This window comes from Sinohyriopsis cumingii, unplaced genomic scaffold (assembly GCF_028554795.1).
Source record: "Sinohyriopsis cumingii isolate HCF-2022 unplaced genomic scaffold, ASM2855479v2 utg000622l, whole genome shotgun sequence".
Taxonomy (NCBI): domain Eukaryota; kingdom Metazoa; phylum Mollusca; class Bivalvia; order Unionida; family Unionidae; genus Sinohyriopsis; species Sinohyriopsis cumingii.
Genome location: NW_028315918.1, coordinates 5581863 through 5602445, shown reverse-complemented (window position 1 = coordinate 5602445; position 20583 = coordinate 5581863). Strand labels below are relative to the sequence as shown.

The following is a 20583-nucleotide window of genomic DNA, read 5'->3' as shown; positions in this document are numbered from 1 at the left end:
GATGAGATCTTACTGTGTAGCAATCTGTAAGCGACGCTCTATTCACCTGAACACATATGATCCCTTGTCACGTGCTAAAGGTATACATAAATACACGCAACACTGAATCAGTCTATGATTTATATTCGATTTATTTGCCAGATTAAGTCTTCACATAAATATTTCGGAACTTCACGTATCGTGTTTGCTCTGTATGCATAACAATGAGTAATAACAATTAAGCTTATCAAGCTCAAGATCTGAGTGTTTTACTTCCTTTCCTTTACAGTGGTACCGTCCTAGTACACGTGGGGCGGTGGCTCTTTTCGGGGTTTTTCCGGGTATTCTTCCTCCACCATTAATACTGGCCGACATGTATAGCCTATCGTGTGCGAACAATGGTGTTAAACCCTACAACAACAACAACCGTCCTAGTACGGCTACAGAGGAGTAAAATACATGTGCAGATAATGACATCGCGCTACGATGTATTAACACACATACCTACAAATCCCATAGGTGACGCTAGACCTTGTGGTATGTAATTTAATGAGCGTCTGTATAAGGCTATGCAATCCAATATATGGAACTCCTGTTAATATTAGGCCATTAATGTTATTTATATCCTAAATTGCTGATTTTAATATAAAATTCAATATATATATATATATATATATATATATATATATATATATATATATATATATATATATATATATAGATATTAATAGATAGATATAAGTGTATATTTAAGTTGTCATTTGATGTATCAAAGTAGGATATTTATATATTATCTCTCTGAACTTTATCCGTCGACAGTGGCGCTATGACATCTACATATATCTAAGTCCATGTCTTGCATATTCCAGTGGATGCTGTCACTGAATGCTAATGTCATTTGTGAATTCAATCATGCCGCTCTCTTCTACAAACACAATTATAGAGAAATGAAATTTAAAGAAAGGAAATGCCCATCAGCAAGAGCATTAAAGTGGTAATGTATCAATCATATTTGGTAACACAAGGTAAGAAAAACAGAAACATACATTCATGGTGTGATTTCGTTCCAGTGCATGATTTATTCTAGAAAATGTATGCATCAAATGAGAAGTCGTTGGATTTTAATCATGTCTTCTATCTCGTTCATATGTAACGACTGCATAATACTGGAGTATTCTAAATTATTTATTTAGTTTTGTCTTAATTTTGGTATTTATTTATGTTTTTTATATGGGAGGGGGATTTAGAAAGCCTAGGCGAAAAGTGTTAAGTCACTAGACTAATTAACATTACTGCTATCGCTCATGTATGATAAGGAAGTATCTTGCACTTTCCATTTGCGACAGGTACACACACAAAGACAAACATAACCACACACGCTATATATATATATATATATATATATATATATATATATATATATATATATATATATATATATATTATATATAAAACATAAATATATATATATATATATATATATATATATATATATATATATATATATATATATATATATATATATATATATATATATATATATATATATATGGAATGTAATGGGACGGCAATGTGAAATGGGTATTTGGAGTTGCGGTTTGTTTTCTTTTATACAAAATACATTATCATATAGGATGATACAACACCATATATGTAACTGAACTGTGTGTTAATTCCATTCACCTTTATATATTAGCATGCAGCTACATAAATCAGGAAGTATGAATCGATAAAAAGAATGGCATGTCTATATATAGAGAGCGTCTATCAACTCCATATATGAAGATACAACATGCAAATGTGTCATGTCTATATATATGATTCATATTCATATATATAGTTTTATTGCGCTCTGCATATCTTGCATGAACTACATGTATATATCAAAGTGCGAATACCAATAATGTATTAATGTATTAACAGGCAATATTTTCCTCGGCAATTAGTCAATGATACTTCGATATATATATATATATATATATATATATATATATATATATATATATATATATATATATATATATATATATATATATATGTGTGTGTGTGTGTGTGTGTGTTGCGAGAGAGAGAGAGAGAGAGAGAGAGAGAGAGAGAAAGACAGACAGACAGAGATTTTGTCCTGATCTTGAATATTCTAATGAATGTTGCAATTTAATACTAAAGTTTAATCTAGGAAATCATTGTGACAAAGGATAAGTCACTGACTTTAAACTAATTCCTATAGGCAAGTATGAATGATTGCGATATTCCAAATATGTTTGGAGCTAATCTGGAAAACTATGACATGACCAGTGATAACTCACTGGACAGATTTATAATATGCAACATTTCAACCTGTATTATTTTTAAACACACCTTATTATTTGTACGAATGGGTATTTACGATATTTTGTGTAAATGTATAAAAAATATTTATTGGAATAACGTTTTAAGATATGTCTGTTATATTTGCGATTGTCATCTTGAAATATCGTCGCATACATTTCTTTTCATTAATATCTCGTCTTTTAGCTACACGCACACACGATGCAAAACTTCCTTTAATAATCATTGCTTCTTTGAGACGTTTCAATATATATATATATATATATATATATATATATATATATATATATATATATATATATATATATATATATATATATATATAGTCTTCGTTTTTATTGATCATTCAAGTTGAAAATACCCGTTATATTTATCAGAATGTTGTGTTTGTAGACACGGTGGCCACTCGAATTCATTCGGAATTTGCCCTGACATACGTGAATGGTCTAAACGAATCCATTCGTCTAGTATCGATCGAGTTCAGTAGTATGTTGAATTCCAGTGATTCCATTCATAAATAAGGCAGAAGTAAACTCAATAGGATCAATTACTTTCTATTTTCCTACCTATACTCTACTGTGCTGCACAAGTTGTACAAATAGTACGGAGCGAAACGTTACCAGACATTCAATACATTCCGACGTAAACAACGGAACAAGTTAAAAATTACACAAAGATGGCACAGGCATACAGAACTATGCAGGTAGAAAATTATAATTACATTTTGTACAGAAAGGTGAATATATCCAGGTTGTTGATGTTAGGTCAAATCTAGCGATTAATATAAAAAGAAAGAAAGAAAGGTACATGGTATATGTATAAAACCTGTACTGAAATAACTTGCTCAAGGTAATCTGAAATAGCGATTGCACTATTTTTCTGTTTGACATCTTTATCTAAGTCATTACGTTGTATTCGGCTCATTCGCTGCTACCAGTTGTAAAGTAGGTGGAAAGTAAAATATGTGTCACTATTAGATAGTAGTGAATTCACCGTGCGTAACTGGGACAACGGAAGCAGGAAACCAGACGAATTGGCGTGGTTGTTGTTGTTGTTGTGGGGTTTAACGCCATTTTTCAGCACACGATAGGCTATGCATGGCGGCCAGTATTAATGGAGGAGGAAGAACCCTGGAAAACCCCGGGAAGAACCACTGACCCACGAGAAGCTACTGGCGAGCTTTCTCACATACCCACGTTAGCCGAATCCTAGACTCGAACCCACGAAGACAGAGGTGAGATACCAATGATCCGTAACGGAGAGCGCTTTAGACCACTCGGCCACTCGGGGCCCCAATTGGCTTGGTATATCATCAGAAGAAAATGATATGGTGACTCCGAACTTTCACTACGATAGGGGATGCTATTTGTGGCTTTCCATTTTGTTCCTTTTTGTCCTTTACATTCCTGATATACTTAGCAGTATGAAATTAAAGGATACAAAATATATTTACGTTACATTTTGTTACACGAGAAAGTGAGAAAAGTGATGAAAAAACGTCCTAAAATGCTAATACTAATACTTCAATTATTATTATTAATTTTATTGTTGTTGTTGTTGTTGTTTTGATGCCACTGGAGGAAAGTGGGGCAAAACAATCTGATACTAGTCACTTAGTCAAATAATGTAGGGGGCGGATATTATCTTGAAATGATCGGCGGTCTTGGAACTGCAATACTTGTTAGGTGGTTTGTATACTTGAATGTGAACAATCCCGACCTGTCATTAGTAAGATAAAAATTCTTCTTGGTAAATCTTCTTCTTTAGATTGCTTGTGTAGTGATGGAATTGTGTACCTTTGATATATCATTTAAAATAGAACAAAACATCAAGTTAATGAATACTACATTTAATTTAGGTGTTTTCAACAGCCTACTGGTTATCCATCTAAAGCACGTACCTTACATTTCATGAAGCTGAAACATATTGCTCAATCCATTGATTCTAGATTTGTCAGACATTTCCTTCGGATAATTACTAAAATAACTATTTCATATACCGAGCCGCAATATATTGTTGTAAATCTAACGTTGCACTCCATAAATTCTAAACCTATATGTGGAAACATTATACATTGACCTTGTAAAAATAACAATCACGGATGTGTATCCCATTTTTTCCATCATCCATTCAAATATGTAAATCTGCATCTTTTCAACGACATTGCCGAATAGCAGGTTTTATATTTGAGAAGAAAAAAAAATCATATGGTATACTCTTTAGTAATACATGCAGCACTGAGAACACCTTTATCTCAACCCAAAGTTATAACAAAATATACTTTGCATATTGATACCGGCAACGTTTAGGTGAAACAAAGTGCTCACCTGTGCAAACTGACACGTCGGTATCTGGTTGATGTCCATTTGAAATAAATGGCTTAATTATCACCTTATAATGTATTAAGTCAGTTACATGAAAAAAGAGGCAACACAATTTGATGTTTTATTATTATTATCGAACCCCCAGTGTTCAGGTAAATGTGACCACGTCAAAAAACACCAACCTCTACATTACGTATAGGAAGGTCTTCCAGTCTTGTAATTTTGTATACAAAATTTGACGTGTAACCATTATTTTGTAAGTTTTATGTAGCTGGAGAATTGTGATGTTTCCTTAATGCTTTATATTTATCTTTCAATTTTCTAGTAACTTTGCAACAAAGGTATCGTCAGTTGAAATGCATGTGAAGTTATAATTTTTCTCATTTATGTTCGTTATTGTTGCTGCCTTTTGTCATCTAAATACATCCTTTACCATCACCATGTCCGTCTCCTGGACAGCCATCTTTATTAATGTAACACGTCTTCGTGATCTTATGATTGCATTTTTAAGATTCGTATTTAAATATATATGCTTAATTTAAATTGCTATTATGTAAAATACAATTTGCAATGATTATGGGAAAATATAATTTCATGAGCTGTAATTGTAATAGAAATTGTGGAATAATAATATATTTGCAAGCTCTTCTTAGAACTTCTTGTTGCTTAGTAAGAGAATTATATTATTAAAGTAAATCTTCGTTGTAATTATGTAACATCTCGCTTTTCACTATAAACTTGATTGCAATGGAGATGGAGTGTCCTCTGAAATTAAACCTTGTATTATCGTGCATCTAAACATTCCTATTATCAGAACAAATCAGATAACAAGAAAATCGTTTATTTTTCCTATACTTGTGAATTTAGAAACGTAAATAAAGTTGTATCATTGCATTTCTATACTGCATTCATAGGACTTGTATAAAGTGGACATTCAGAAATTACATGTGATTCAAGTAATGCTATGATTTAAAATGCAAATAAGCCCACCGGGGATGTTTTTATCAAAGAAAGAAACTTTGGTATCACTTGCAAGGAAGGTTAAACCTTATGTTGTGATACAATTGAAATTTAGGAGCTTCAAGGATTTAAAGATATTAAAAAAAGAAAAATATAAGAGTGAAACTTGATCAAATAAACATTTAAAGAGAAAACTGGTTAAAGATAATAAGGATTGAAGTTAGCAAAGTGAAGAAAACAAGTAATCAACATTACTTCAAAGAGGTGCCTGTTACCAATAGCATACATAGAGGTAGTCCAAAATCCGCCAATGCGAAAACCATCTGTGCTTCAGGAAATTGCCATCTGAATAGTGTGCCTAGTATAGTTACTAAACTTACTTTGAAGTAAATGCGTGAGAAACATACTTCCAGATTTTAATGCAAGTGTTGATTTAGAATTTTAGATGATACTGATGACGATTAAGCATCATTTGCACTAAAATCTATTATTTCTTGGAAGAGAGGGGTTTGCATTAGTTCCAATATTGTTTATTCTTAACACAAGAAGCTCAATATTATTATACGCTTGTAGGGAAGGTTTTTCATAAATAAAATAGGATATTCTGGTCTTTATATATATATATATATATATATATATATATATATATATATATATATATATATATATATATATATATGAAAGTCCACATCTTTTGCATACTGGCCACATATATTTTGCAAGGACATCGTGAAGAAATTATGACTCATGTTATATTACTGTAATATTCAGCAATTGAGAAAACGAGTTTCTAATATTATTTTGGTTTGTAATTTATTACATTAAATAGGGTGTAGACACTATTAATGACATGACAGTAATGAATGCTTATTTTATGCCAATAGCATCATCTTAATATGCAAACTTGTCAGAATAAGGTATGCCTAGTATTTCCCATTAAATTAGTTTAACTGACCCACGGGAAGCTGTTTCACATGCCCAAGTCAGCTGTATGTATGCATGTATGTATGTGTGTGTGTGTATATATATATATATATATATATATATATATATATATATATATATATATATATATATATATCAGTGTGTGTTTGTGTATGTGTGTGTGTTAGTGGAGCTTTAATACTGTTGCTAATTTGGTTTATAGGTTATTATAAACAAAGAGAGAAAAGCAAGCAGATGGAGAAGGGTAATTTTTCAGTAAATTATTTTCTCATAGAATATTCACAGGATAAGATCAACATCAGTAATACAAGTCCTACTATCTCCCAAACCCAGCCTTCCTAAAGACAAACGTTTGTCTACCGTTGTCAATATTATATAGACCAAGGGCAATAACTCTTGCCAATTACTTTTCCTTGATACCTACATGTAGCACTAGTTTTAGGATGAGCGGAACAATGTGTAATGGGATACTCGCATTGCAGTTAGGATGGGAGGGTATTCAAGAAATGAGATTAGGTAAGTATTCATGAAGAAACAATTTTCTGAAAAATCGACATTCATCTTAGAGGGCCTTTTAACTCATGCAATGAATTACATGATTAAGAATTGAACTGTTTCTGCTACAAGGCACTCTGGACAAGAACTAATTGTAACGGAAAAGATGGTACAGGCAGGCAAGGATGGAAGATGTGGGTTCTAAGCTGAGAAGATCTGGCCTGTACTCCTGGAGTAATGGTAATGTTAGGCAGCAGGCCTCAATAAGAGCCCTGGTAATGTTAATGTTCCATGGTTCAACTTGATGAAGCAGAGGATGAATATGTAATGAAAGCCATACATTCAATGAACGATATGGATTGAGAGCTGGATGGCTGGACAGTATAATCGGCTGCTGATACAGTATCAAAACCGAGGTGCAGCTGGACGGTATGGATTCAGAGTTCGACGGCTGAACAGTAACAATGACAACATCAAAACTGAGGTGAGGTCAGATGCCTTGGATTGAGAACCACAGCCAGCTGGATGGTATGGTCAGCAGATGAAATGGCACAAAACTCAGGTGTTCCTTGATATTATGGCTCATTCAAGTAATTCATAAAGTCCATGTGCCAAGACTTACAGGCCAAATGGCCAAGTTCTAACATGCAGGGGGTATAAGGCCACTTGGACTGCCCAGAATTAGGTGACTTCCTTCTCAAAGTATCAAAATTTTCCAGATGTAACAAAATCCCCAACAAAGCTGGCCAAAGACTCACTCAGTAAAAGGTAAATGTTTAAAACATCGCTACTCAGTCTTTTGATTTTAAATATTCAAAACTACAGTATTCTCAGTCTTCTGATTTCCTACATCACACCATTTCTTGCAGGTATCTCATGAACTGTTGACCATGTATACTTTGACCAACTGGCACACATGCTGCATGTAGTTGACAATGTACACAGTTTATGTACAAGATATGAATCATGAGATTTCTTGCTTGCATTCTTGCAATTAGCTAACACACTTGTCTTAGTTGATCATGAAATGTCAAAGTAACAACAAAATAAAAGGATACATTGTTAAATGCATTACAAAGCCATAGGCACCCTCTATATACTGGGTAATAAACAAATTGACCTTCAACGCATTCAGTTACAATGAGGTCATGTGGAGCTATGTAGTTCTAGAACAAAGAAACTTTGCATACATAAACAAGTCACATAATTACACTCAAAATAAAATATAATGTATTCCACCAGCAGAATAATCCATAATAGATCTGAAAAGAACAAAATCACCAATGGAGGGGATGAAAAGTTGCACAAATTCCAAATAGATTTTAGCAAGTGAATTCAGTGACTTTGTCAGTTCACAAGAGAAAACATAAAACTAATGCCATCTGCAAGTGGCTAGGGGAGATGATACGAGTTTTTTGCCCTTTTTCCATATAATCTGGAGAGGAAAGATGAACTTCTGTCATGGGGGGGGGGGGGCCCCGAGTGGCCAAGTGGTCTAAAGCGCTCTTCGTTACGGATCACTGCCATCTCACCTCTGTCTGCGGCGGTTTGAGTCTAAGATTCAGCCAATGTGGGTATGTGAGAAAGCTTGCCAGTAGCTTCTTGAGGGTCGGTGGTTCTTCCTCCACCATTAATACTGGCCGCCATGTATAGCCTATCGTGTGCTGAAAAATGGCGTTAAACCCCACAACAACAACAACAACAACAACTGTCATTGGGAGTGCTGGAAGTGGAGGCAAATCCTACTACCTGCCAATATCTCATGTAACACCAATTTCCAATGTTTTATTTTTCTATTACAGTGGCAGCTGACACTATTTGCATCCCTTCCCCATAATATAAATATCACCTTAACACTGAAATTGCCCTTCTGAGAGTAGTTAATGACCTTGTTTCTGCTTTGGATAGTGGAAAATTTAAGGTTATTGCCATTTCTGACTTGTCTGCAGTATTAATTCACCATTCCCTGCATGTATTTGGTATTCATGATACAGCACCACTGTGGTTCAAATCCTACTTAGCCAATGGGACACAAATTGTGTCTATAAATGGAAAACATTCCAGCTCAGTTGATCCATGGTTTGCTGTTCCACAAGGCTCTGTTCTTGAACCCATTCTCTTTATATACACTTATTTGCTCTCAAGTGTCATAGATTGACATGCTGAGTTGCACCAATTGTATGCTGATGACATTCAAATGGACAATCTAGCTGATCTAGTGAAGCAGAGGCTACTGTCCAATGCCTAGTGGGGGGTGCATTTCCAATGTGAAATCATGGATGACAAATAACAAGCTGCAGATGAATGATGATAAAGCTAAATCAATCTTGATCACCATGCAAGGACTTTATCATTCACATTCTTTACCTCTAAATACATATCAGCAATATCAATATTAAATTTACAGTCAGTATGAAGCCTAGATTACACTCTTGACAGTACTCTCATTACAAAATATAATGAATTTATCCAATGCTGGATATCTGGAGCTGAGACATATCAGTTCCATTCACAATTTTCTTTCAGTTAATGCCACTACAGCACTTGTGTGTTCTTGTGCTTTCAAGACTGGACTACTGTAATTCACTTCTATTTGCTTCATGTATGTGTGTGTGTGTGATTTGGATTTTTAACAAAGCGTTAAAAAAATTTCAGTCATATTGCTATGATGTCTACAGAGTGACAGTTTATAGTGATGCCTAGCACTAGGACATCATGCCATAGACATGTAGCATGATGTCCCAAACACTCACATTTTCCTGACACCAGGCTGACCAGTTTTAACACTAATCTCTTAATGCTGTGCACCAAGCAAGGCAACTGTTAGTACCATTTTTACAAGTCTTTGGTATGACTCAGCTGGGGTTTGAACCACAACTTCCGCATCAAGGCAGATGATCTGTCTGGTTCATCTCAGTATCTATTACTGAAACTTAAAAAAGTACAAAACTGCTTAGATCATCCTTGGAGCATGCAGAATTGAGCATTCACACCCCTGTTTGTTAACCTTTACTGGCTACCCATTAGATCCATAACCAAACTCAAAATCTGTTCACTATGCTACACTTCACTGAATGGCTCCAGAACAATATACCTCACCCATGTGTGGAACAAATTGCCTACACATCTTAGACACCAGGACACCATTATCTCATTCAAGAGTGCTCTTAAAACTGACCTTTTTTCACTACAAGAACAGACTTAAAGACTTAATAATGTTTACTTCCTTAATTATTGTCATGTTTTTGATTTGCAATTTCATGGTGTTTGTTTTTGTAATCTTGTCATTGTTCTTGTTTTTATGTGTTATCTAATACTGTAAAGTGCTTAGAGCAGCTAAAGGTGAGGTGCTAGACTAAATCTCTCTCTCTCTCTCTCTCTCTCTCTCTCTATATATATATGTGTGTGTGTGTGTGTGTATTTTTATAATATGGTAATTTTCGTGCCTGGTTTTCAAATGCATCATATAGCTTCAATCAAAATTAACAGTTATTTCCCTTTAAATGATATCATAGATTATAAATCATATATAATCTGTATCACAATGGAGAGGAAGGTAATAGCATGCCTTAGAAAATTTGGATCAGCATCAGTCAGAATGGAAAATAAAATATAAAATTGTTTAAAAAAATCTGAAACATAAGGCTTTAAAATGATGATAATAAAAGCTTTATTTTAATTACCTTGCAAAACACAATATACTTGGTAAAAAATAATATCACAACTCGCATACACGTACATAAGAGATAGGTAAAAAAATATAGCAAATGTAATATATTTCAAATCAATATAAATGTCACAATAAATAATCTCATTGTAAACAATGGTGAATATAGAAGGATTTTAAATTTATGGGATTACACTGAATTTAAACAATGCTCATAATGATAAAAAAAATATGATTGAACACTAATTTTGTACGATCCCGTTGCAGTCACACCATTATCCAATGAGGAATGGTTCATGCCATCTTGGCAACTGCTACAGTGTGACATGCCCATTCCACATCTTAAATATATAGCACCTGTTCCCTTAAAATACGATAAAACTTTATGAGGCCTCTGTTACATTGCCAAACGAACCTTAGATGTTACTAGTTTTGACTCTTACAAATATAATAGAAACTGAACATAATTTGCAACAGAAAAACACTATGAAGTTATCTTTATCATGCCATGGTAAACCTTTAAGTAATTCCTTAAGAAACATATGTCTTGACTCTCTCTTTGATAGGTTTCCAGCATTCAGGGCAGAGGGAAACCTCTTTGGAACATTGTTCACACAAACAAAAGTGTGTGCAGGGAAGTACAAGGATATTTCTTTGTCTTGCTTTACATCGTTTGCACATCATCTGCTTGGTTAGTTTTTCATTTTCTTCCTGAAGATAGCAGACCTCTGTAGTGGAGAAAAAAGAAGAGATCAAATTCCAAAATGATTTTATGCACCCTTAAAACTGAAATGAGTTCTTCATTACATGAAAGTCAGAATGCAGTTACCCTTTAACAGTGCTCTGCTTGAAAATTCAGGGCTCAGGAAAACCATTCTTCCTCTCTCCTGACCAGGTAAAAATAGGCTGAGTAACACTTTGTTATGTACTCGTCCTTAGTCCTTAAACAAAAGTCAGAGTTCAACAGGACACAGGTAATCAGTATTTTCATGACTGAACTTTATTGACACAGGTAATCCAGTATTTTCAAGATATTTTCAAGACTGTAGCTTGCTTGACACATGTCAAATGGAAGATACAAGCAGATATTTGTGGGTAATTACTTTTTGCAAGAAATATATTCCCAGTTTGCTTATGAATTGAGCCTTTCAAGTCTCTTGGTCAATTTCCACCAACTTTCACACAATGCATGCTGATGTAATCTATTTATATAGCACAAACGTCAAAACAACAGCTGATTGGTCAAAATCTAGTTGGCGTACTCATCCAAAATCTGTTCAATTTTTGGGGTCGAATCAGAAGTCTTCCTTTCATTTAATATGAAATCTGGTAGAAATTGACAGTTGTAATTCTCCTTTTAAATGAAAGTTTACTTAAATTTCTTTATATTTTTCATGTGAAAAGTAATTGCATACTTTAATATATAAATTAGACTTTTCATGTATTTTTCATTTCTATATTTTTACATGTGAAAAATATATCCTTATATTTTCACATTTCTAGATATAAGATTTCCCATTATACCATGTGATGCTTGATTGTGTGTGTGCCTATATAAATTATAACTGCAGCAACAAAACCAATCACTTTGTGAGCTAGAAAGAAACATCATCAGATTTGTTACACTGAAAGCAAATTTTAAATAAATACTTACTCAATCATATTAAATTAGAGATTATTAAACTGCTACCTCGTGAATCCAGCCCTACTAAAACAAGAACTGTTTTCTTTCTCTATCTACATCGATTGACAAAGGGCAATAACTCTTGCACATTACTTCCCCTTGATACCACCAGGCCAGGTGTAGCCAGATTTTAGCTGAGCGAGATAGTTATGAAAATGCTTGCATGATGGGGTGGTTGAGAGGGTGTTTAAGTAAAGAGATTGGGTAAGTATCTTCGGAGAAAAAATAATTTGTTTAATAATTTGCTTTCTCCTTAAATATGTTCCCCAACCACATTTTACTAAGTGAACAGTAGGAGGGGATGATAAACATCTGATCTCTACCTCAGGTATCCTATTAGGGAAGAATGGCTGAATTCTCCATGCAAACGATAACGCGTTCTCTCAGCCACATAAGCAACACAGCCTGGGGTCACTTGACCTGTGACCCTAACATACAGTTAAGAAAATGATTATAGAAATCTTACCTACAAAACCTTCATCAGTGAATCCAGCGAAGCTAACAGGCTCACACCAGAGGGAAAAAGCATTTGCATGTGCCATGACTTTTTTCTGTGCACTTCAAGTTAGTGCTTGAGAGTGCAAACAGGATCTTTCATGGCTGCTGTTCTCAACCTGCCTGTGGAAGAAAGCGAGCAAGTGATTACTGTCTGACTATCTCCAGATGGTTACTTATGTTTGTTTACAAAGCCCAATGGTGTCATGAGAACCACCGAACACTCCCTTCTGAACTGATCTGAATTTAGGCTGACATAAAAGGGCATGAAACTCACTTACCCTGCATGCAGAAGCTAAAGCTATCAGGAAACAGGATCTGTATGATAGTGACTTTAGCGACATGTAGGATAGAAGTTCAAAGGGATTCAAATCGAACCATGTTAAAACACAGGATTGACAGTACATCCGTGGCCCAGGCTTTGGAGTCTACAACTGGATAGACAAAGGTGGGTAGTTTTTTATTCTACCTGATCAGCAAGAGGTCAATCATTGGATGCCCTCAAAGTGCACAAATCTGAGTAAAGACCAACTGATGGAGAGACCATTCTATGTAAAGGACGTGACCAATTCTGGAACTGATTCTCGGCAAGGACACAAATGCTGCCAGGAATGAGTCTGATTTGTATGTTGATGTGGAGATTGTTGCACCCAGTGACTGTCTAATCAGAATACACAGGTTGAGTGATTTGGTGCCTCCCTGTTTGAGGAGGTTGGTCATCACCATGGAGTAGTTGGACCAAATGAGGACCATTCTCACCTCAGAGGCTGTTTTCAGAAATGAAAGGTATTGATGAAAGCATTCTAGGATGTTGTTGTGTTGATGTGTTTAGCCTGTTCCCCTGGCTCCCAGGTGTTGGTGATGGTCGTGATGGTCAGCAACAGGTGGGTACCCCACACCGTGCATACTGGCAGTGGTACCTACCATTATTTCCATCTAGGGCTTCTTCAGCAAGATTCTAATGATCGACAATCCTGAACGTCCCCACTCATGTGGGATTGATCAAATCTCGGGTGTGATTATGATTGTTTAGTTAAAAGAACATAAAATGGGGCGCCAATGTGCTGGGAAGGCCTGCTGAAATAGATGGCCAAGCATGATCAAATCCACTGTGGTGTAATAAACCAAAGGAGTTAAAATTACTCACCTGATGAAATCCAATGAACTCAATGAGTTTAACGATTCTGGTACATGTGAAAACAAGGGGCATGCCAGATTCCAGTTCCTTAAGAACTCCATACCCAGATGGACGAAGTTCTTGGATGGACGAAGGTCTGACCTTCCTAGTTCTTTAAAAGGTGATCTAGAAGAGAAGGAAGATTGTTTCTGCCTTGGAGTATAATAGAACCTACCAGGTGGCTATGTAGTATGCCAACCCGGTACGCCTCCATCGATGTAGATGACATCGGCAAGAACAGGGAGATGATGTAATCCGTAGTCTGAGTGAAAGCTCAGGGGCCAATGTTGAGGCTGAAGGGACGAACAGTGAATTGATAAATGGTGCGGCAGTAAGCAAAATAGAGAAACCTGTGAGAAACAGGCTGGATAGGGATGTTAAAGTATGCATCTGTCAGACTGAATGAAAGTATACTCACTCTGTTTGATGGATAGGTGGAATGACCTTGCCATCTCCATATAAAATTGGGTGAGGCAACTCCAGTCAATGATGGGCCTCAACCTGCTGTTTGCATTCTGAAAAGGAAACAACCTTAGTAAAATGCTGGCCTTATATTGGATGAGCGACCATATCTTCTGCTGTAAAAGGCATCCATTTTCAGATCTGATGGTGTATTTGTGAAGAGGGGAGGGGATTGTTGATAAACTAAACCCAAAGACCCTCTGAATGACCTGGATCAGCTTCCCCCACTGAGGGAATAGAGAGGTCTAGTAAGCTTAAAAACTGGTTTCATACGGATGACTATCCTAGGTATCGATGTTGGTACATGTGTGACTAAGGACCTCCACTGTCTTGAGGGTGCTGAACATCTCTTCACACTGACAGAGAGTGAGTAGTTCCAAATGGCAAGGTAGAGGGGAGTTCCTGAGCTGCCTACCACTGAGCTTCCTCTATTCTTTCTCCAAAGAAATGGTGGCCTGAACAGGGTCATCTGGAAAGGGAGGGTATGATAAGTTAGGAGCGACCCGGATTGCACATGTGATATACTGCATCAAGAGTAGGCTGGCCGAACACGTCAAAGAGTTGGCCATGGTATGGCAAGCAGCCCTAGTCAATGACCCTAGCAATCCTGGCCTTCGCCTCCCAAGTGTGGCTGTTGCTGGGTGACTGCAAAAACATCCCTACACAGCTGTGACAGGCATGGATCAGATTTGTCCACTCTAAAAACAGAAAAGCATACATCTGATCTGCTACTACATTCTTGTCAAGTGCCAGGAGATCAGTTCTGAAGGAGTCTGTCTCCATAAGTCTGCTTATTCCTCTTTAATGCGATCTTTTGATTCTTTCGAGCAGTGGTAAGGGTGGGGGCATTCTGAAGTAGCCAACACCCGAAAAAGACATTTTCCTCAACACCAGCTTGAAAGCTAACTTCTCTCAATTCCCTGGTTGATCTGAAAGAGTTCTGTTGCTTGCACTGTGCGTTCAGGCCTAAATGTGTCTACTTGCAGCACTAAAGAAGACACACTAGGTGGTATGAAGACTCAATTTCATCCTCAGTAAAACTTCACTAGCTCACCCTTGTGAACAAGGAACAAATGGAAGTCCGGCACTACCCCCAAAGCTGGCTGGTTTGCCCGGTGAATGGTCAGCTTGGAAGCTAGCAGTATAGAGAAAGGTCTGGCTATCACTGGTAAACCAGCCACTCCAATGGCCTGACTAGACAGACAGATTTCTCACTGAAATAACCGTCATTGAAAGGGCATGTCACTGACAGCACACTGGATGGTCAGATCTGTCAGATCCCTGAAAATCATAGTTGGCTGGACCCCATGTTGGAATGGCTGGATTATATCCAATTAATGGGGTCTGAAAAGCATGTGGTCGGCCTGGATGCTGGTGGTTTACAAACGGTTCAGAAATCACCTGTATTGGCTGCACCAAAGGCCAGTTGAACAGATTGATTTCTCATTGAAATCTCTGGTATAGTAATGATAAGATGCCGATGGCATGGCTAGATGGCTGGATCTATCACTAAGATCTCCATATGAACTATTTGGCTGGATCATTTTAAAGAAAGGAAGGTCCACATGCTGGGACAGCTGGATTGCCAGTGTTGGCTGGATGGTTGGTGATGTTGGGATGGACGGTGACTGCTGGACAGTCAGTAATGGTATAGGGGGCGCTAACCAGTTAATATGTACTTTTGAGACAGTGACGTATGCAATGTGAAGCAGTCCACATTTAAAACATGCACAATGGAGAGAATGCCACATTAATGTAATGTGGATGATATTTCTTTGGATATTGTACTTTTAGAAATTTTACATGATTTAAGCACACTGCTAACTAAAATGACTGCTCCCTTGTGTTAAAAAAATCAGCCTGAATTAATCTAAAGTATACTATACATAGCAGCTACGAAAATAGGGAAAATGAATTCTGCCAGACTAGACAATACCAGCTTCTGAAAGTGCAATGAATGAATTACCAAAATATAAAATGTAAAAAAAGTTATCGGCTCTTTTTTATACAATTTACCTCTGAAGTTCAGGAAGTGAGGATGACCAAGTAGAGCTAGCACTTTTTTGAAAGGTGCACATCTGAAGTAAGGGGTAAGCTGTATACTCTATAACCCATAGTACACCCATCAATCATGTTCCAAAATAAAGGGAATTAAAGGTTCTTTGAATTATACCTAAGATATACAAGGTCTTTTTTAAATAGCCAGTATAACCAGTGAGGAAAGCCTGGGAAATTCTTTTTCTTTAAAATCCTAACCCTATGCAAAATACAAAACTGTAGAGTGCCACTTTAAAGCAAATATAAAAATGTTTGCAATTATTTTTTTTATTTTCATATAATTATGTATGATGTTCTGAATAAAATGGTACATTCATATTGATGTTAAGGATGAAAATAAGCTAATTATGCTCATTTTGCTCTTGCTTACATAATTTACCATGAGGCATGTTTGTGTGAGTAGTGACCTTAATTATGGGGAAATTAGAAGTCTTAGAATATAAGAAGAGTCAACTTAAATTTAAAACTGTTGCAATAAGTAAAAGAAATATATGGTGAAAATGTTTCCTTTCATTTATTTGCAATGAAATATCAAAATAAATTATGAGAAAGTGAATTCGCTTCTTCCATATTAAACATTAGGCAAATATTTTACACTTTGACCTTTATGAACCTGACGAGTTACATCCCATTTCAAATTGTAAAATTCGTTGTTGATATCTCAGAAATAATTCTGGCTAGTTTCATGTTCCTGTCATTCAGCATAACATTAGTTGCTATGTTTACAAAATGTAATGTGCATTCTTAAAATAGCTCACTTTTTATTGGGGGCGGGGCTGGACTTGTTAGAGACTCTGACACTCATAAATACTGTTCTGTGGGGGGAAAGGCAGGAGAATTATTCAAAAGGATTGTTTTGATGCTTGCGATTTAAATGTTTCAGCCATATAAATTTAATTAAATCATACAATAATAATACCTATATTCTCTTTATGGGGGTGCTCACCAGTTAATATGTACTTTTGAAAGAGTGACGTATGTAAGGTGAAGTAGTTTGCATTTAAAATATGCACAATGGAGAGAATGTTGGCATACCTCAATGCTACATTAATGTAATGTGGATGATATTTCTTTGGATATTGTACTATTGGAAATTTTACATGATTTAAGCACACTGCTAACTAAAATGACTGCTCCCTTGTGTTAAAAAAATCAGCCTCAATTAGACTAAAGTACACTATACATAGCAGCTATGAAAATAGGGAAAATGAATTTTGCCAGACTAGACAATACCAGCTTCTGAAAGTGCAATGAATGAATTACCAAAATATAAAATGTAAAAAAAGTTATCGGCTCTTTTTATACAATTTACCTCTGAAGTTCAGGAAGTGAGAATGACCAAGCAGAGCTAGCACTTTTTTGAAAGGTGCACATCTGAAGTAAGGGGTAAGCTGTATACTCTATAACCCATAGTACACCCATCAATCATATTCCAAAATAAAGGGAATTAAAGGTTCTTTGAATTATACCTAAGATATACAAGGTCTTTTTTAAATAGCCAGTATAACCAGTGAGGAAAGCCCGGGAAATTCTTTTTCTTTAAAATCCTAACCCTATGCAAAATACAAAACTGTAGAGCGTCACTTTAAAGCAAATATAAAAATGTTTGCAATTATTTTTTTATTTTCATATAATTATGTATGATGTTCTGAATAAAATGGTACATTCATATTGATGTTAAGCATGAAAATAAGCTAATTATGCTCATTTTGCTCTTGCTTACATAATTTGCCATGAGGCATGTTTGTGTGAGTAGTGACCTTAATTATGGGGAAATTAGAAGTCTTAGAATATAAGAAGAGTCAACTTAAATTTAAAACTGTTGCAATAAGTAAAAGAAATATATGGTGAAAATGTTTCCTTTCATTTATTTGCAATGAAATATCAAAATAAATTATGAGAAAGTGAATTCGCTTCTTCCATATTAAACATTAGGCAAATATTTTACACTTTGACCTTTATGAACCTGATGAGTTACCTTCCATTTCAAATTGTAAAATTCGTTGTTGATATCTCAGAAATAATTCTGGCTAGTTTCATGTTCCTGTCATTCAGCATAACATTAGTTGCTATGTTTACAAAATGTAATGTGCATTCTTAAAATAGCTCAATTTTTATCATTGGGGGGGGCCTACACTTGTTAGAGACTCCGACACTCATAAATACTGTTCTGTGGGGGAAAGGCAGGAGAATTATTCAAAAGGATTGTTTTGATGCTTGCGATTTAAATGTTTCAGCCATATAAATTTAATTAAATCATACAATAATAATACCTATATTCTCTTTATGGGGGTGCTCACCAGTTAATATGTACTTTTGAAAGAGTGACGTATGTAAGGTGAAGTAGTTTGCATTTAAAATATGCACAATGGAGAGAATGTTGGCATACCTCTATGCTACATTAATGTAATGTGGATGATATTTCTTTGGATATTGTACTATTGGAAATTTTACATGATTTAAGCACACTGCTAACTAAAATGACTGCTCCCTTGTGTTAAGAAAATCAGCCTGAATTAGTCTAAAGTATACATTACATAGCTGCTATGAAAATAGGGAAAATGAATTTTGCCAGACTAGACAATACCAGCTTCTGAAAGTGCAATGAATGAATTACCAAATATAAAAAATGTAAAAAAAAGTTATCGCCTCTTTTTTTTATACAATTTACCTCTGAAGTTCAGGAAGTGAAAATGACCAAGTAGAGCTAGCACTTTTTTGAAAGGTACACATCTGAAGTAAGGCCAAGCTGTATACTCTATAATCCACAGTACACCCATCAATCATACACCAAAATAAAGGAAATTAAAGGTTCTTTGAATTATACCTAAGATATACAAGGTCTTTTTTAAACAGCCAGTATAACCAGTGAGGAAAGCCGGGGAAATTCTTTTTCTTTAAAGTCCTAACCCTATGCAAAATAAGAAACTGTAGAGCGCCACCATAGCAGTATTAAGAGTCAGATCCAATGGATCCAGCATTATCCCCATGTGCCCAGACGTACAGACCTGAAGACCATGCTCGGATTCATGCCTTGTGGGCTGACTAAACTTGGGGAATACTCCCCCAATGAGTCACTATTGCCAACAACAAACCGCAGGTTGTTTTCCTTGATATATTCCATTTTTTTCTACCCTTCAATGCAAAACAGACGATTGCTGTGAGCTTGCATGTCATGCGTATAATATTCCTCCTGAAATGACAAAGGTATGCCAACTTGTAATGACCTTGTATAAGATCAATGATAGTGTGGTGGGATGGTGGTCTTATAAGATGAAGTCCTGATGAATGAAAAATCACTAAAAAAATTGGCAGAAACTGTAAGGACTGTTCCATTAAAACATACATGGGACCCAGAGAAGGCACTTTTAAAGTGAGGTACTCACCCGTAGATGCAATTCAGATTTTTCTTATCATTTTAATATGAACTTTGTGAAATCAAAGTACCATGGCATACATTTTTTTAAAAACTGCCTTCCCTGGGTACCATGCATGATTTAATGGAACAGCCCTAAAATAAAGCAAACAACCTGCAGCAGATAAATAAATCTGCACAATAAATCCAAAAAGAACACTGGATGGGTCCATAGGAACACAAAAAAGGGCTAGATTCTTGAAGGTTAAAATTGTACATGTAGTCTATACAGCAGTGAAGCTAAAAACTTGCAATAACTGGTGGTATCAAGGGGAAATAATGGGCAAGAGCTATTGCCCTTTGTCTATTGACAGTGATAGGAAAAGACGAACATTTTGTCTTTTAGCAGGGCTAGATTTGTGAGGTAGCTGGCTAATATTCTCTAATGTAATGTGACTGCAGAACGTACTTGAAGGAGAAATTAATCTTTGCTTATGACATTTCATTCAAGCATCTTTGTGTCTAGCTAAGTTATTTCCCCTTACAATAAACCCACTGTGCTCACTTGCTTCGTAATAAGATAAGGGCAAATATTTTTCAAAACGTCCAAAACATTATTTACTGTGACAGATTAGGTCAACCCAATCCTAATGC

At 35.7% G+C, this 20583-nt stretch overlaps 1 protein-coding gene across 9 annotated transcripts in view; it reads right to left on the bottom strand.

The window, feature by feature from the left end:
• Window positions 1-10684: 10684 nt before the first annotated feature.
• The window catches only part of LOC149773721 (putative inhibitor of apoptosis), a 47658-nt gene continuing 37759 nt past the window's right edge, over window positions 10685-20583 (bottom strand). For 8 of the 9 annotated variants that reach the window (XM_089946121.1, XM_089946119.1, XM_089946122.1 and 5 more), the window contains one exon: window positions 10685-11426. In XM_089946121.1, the coding sequence (XP_089802247.1) occupies window positions 11230-11426 (197 nt within the window). In that variant the 3' untranslated portion in view covers window positions 10685-11229. Of the gene's footprint in view, window positions 11427-12848; window positions 13001-20583 lie in introns of all 9 variants that reach the window. The other variant, XM_089946125.1, reaches the window with a different exon arrangement.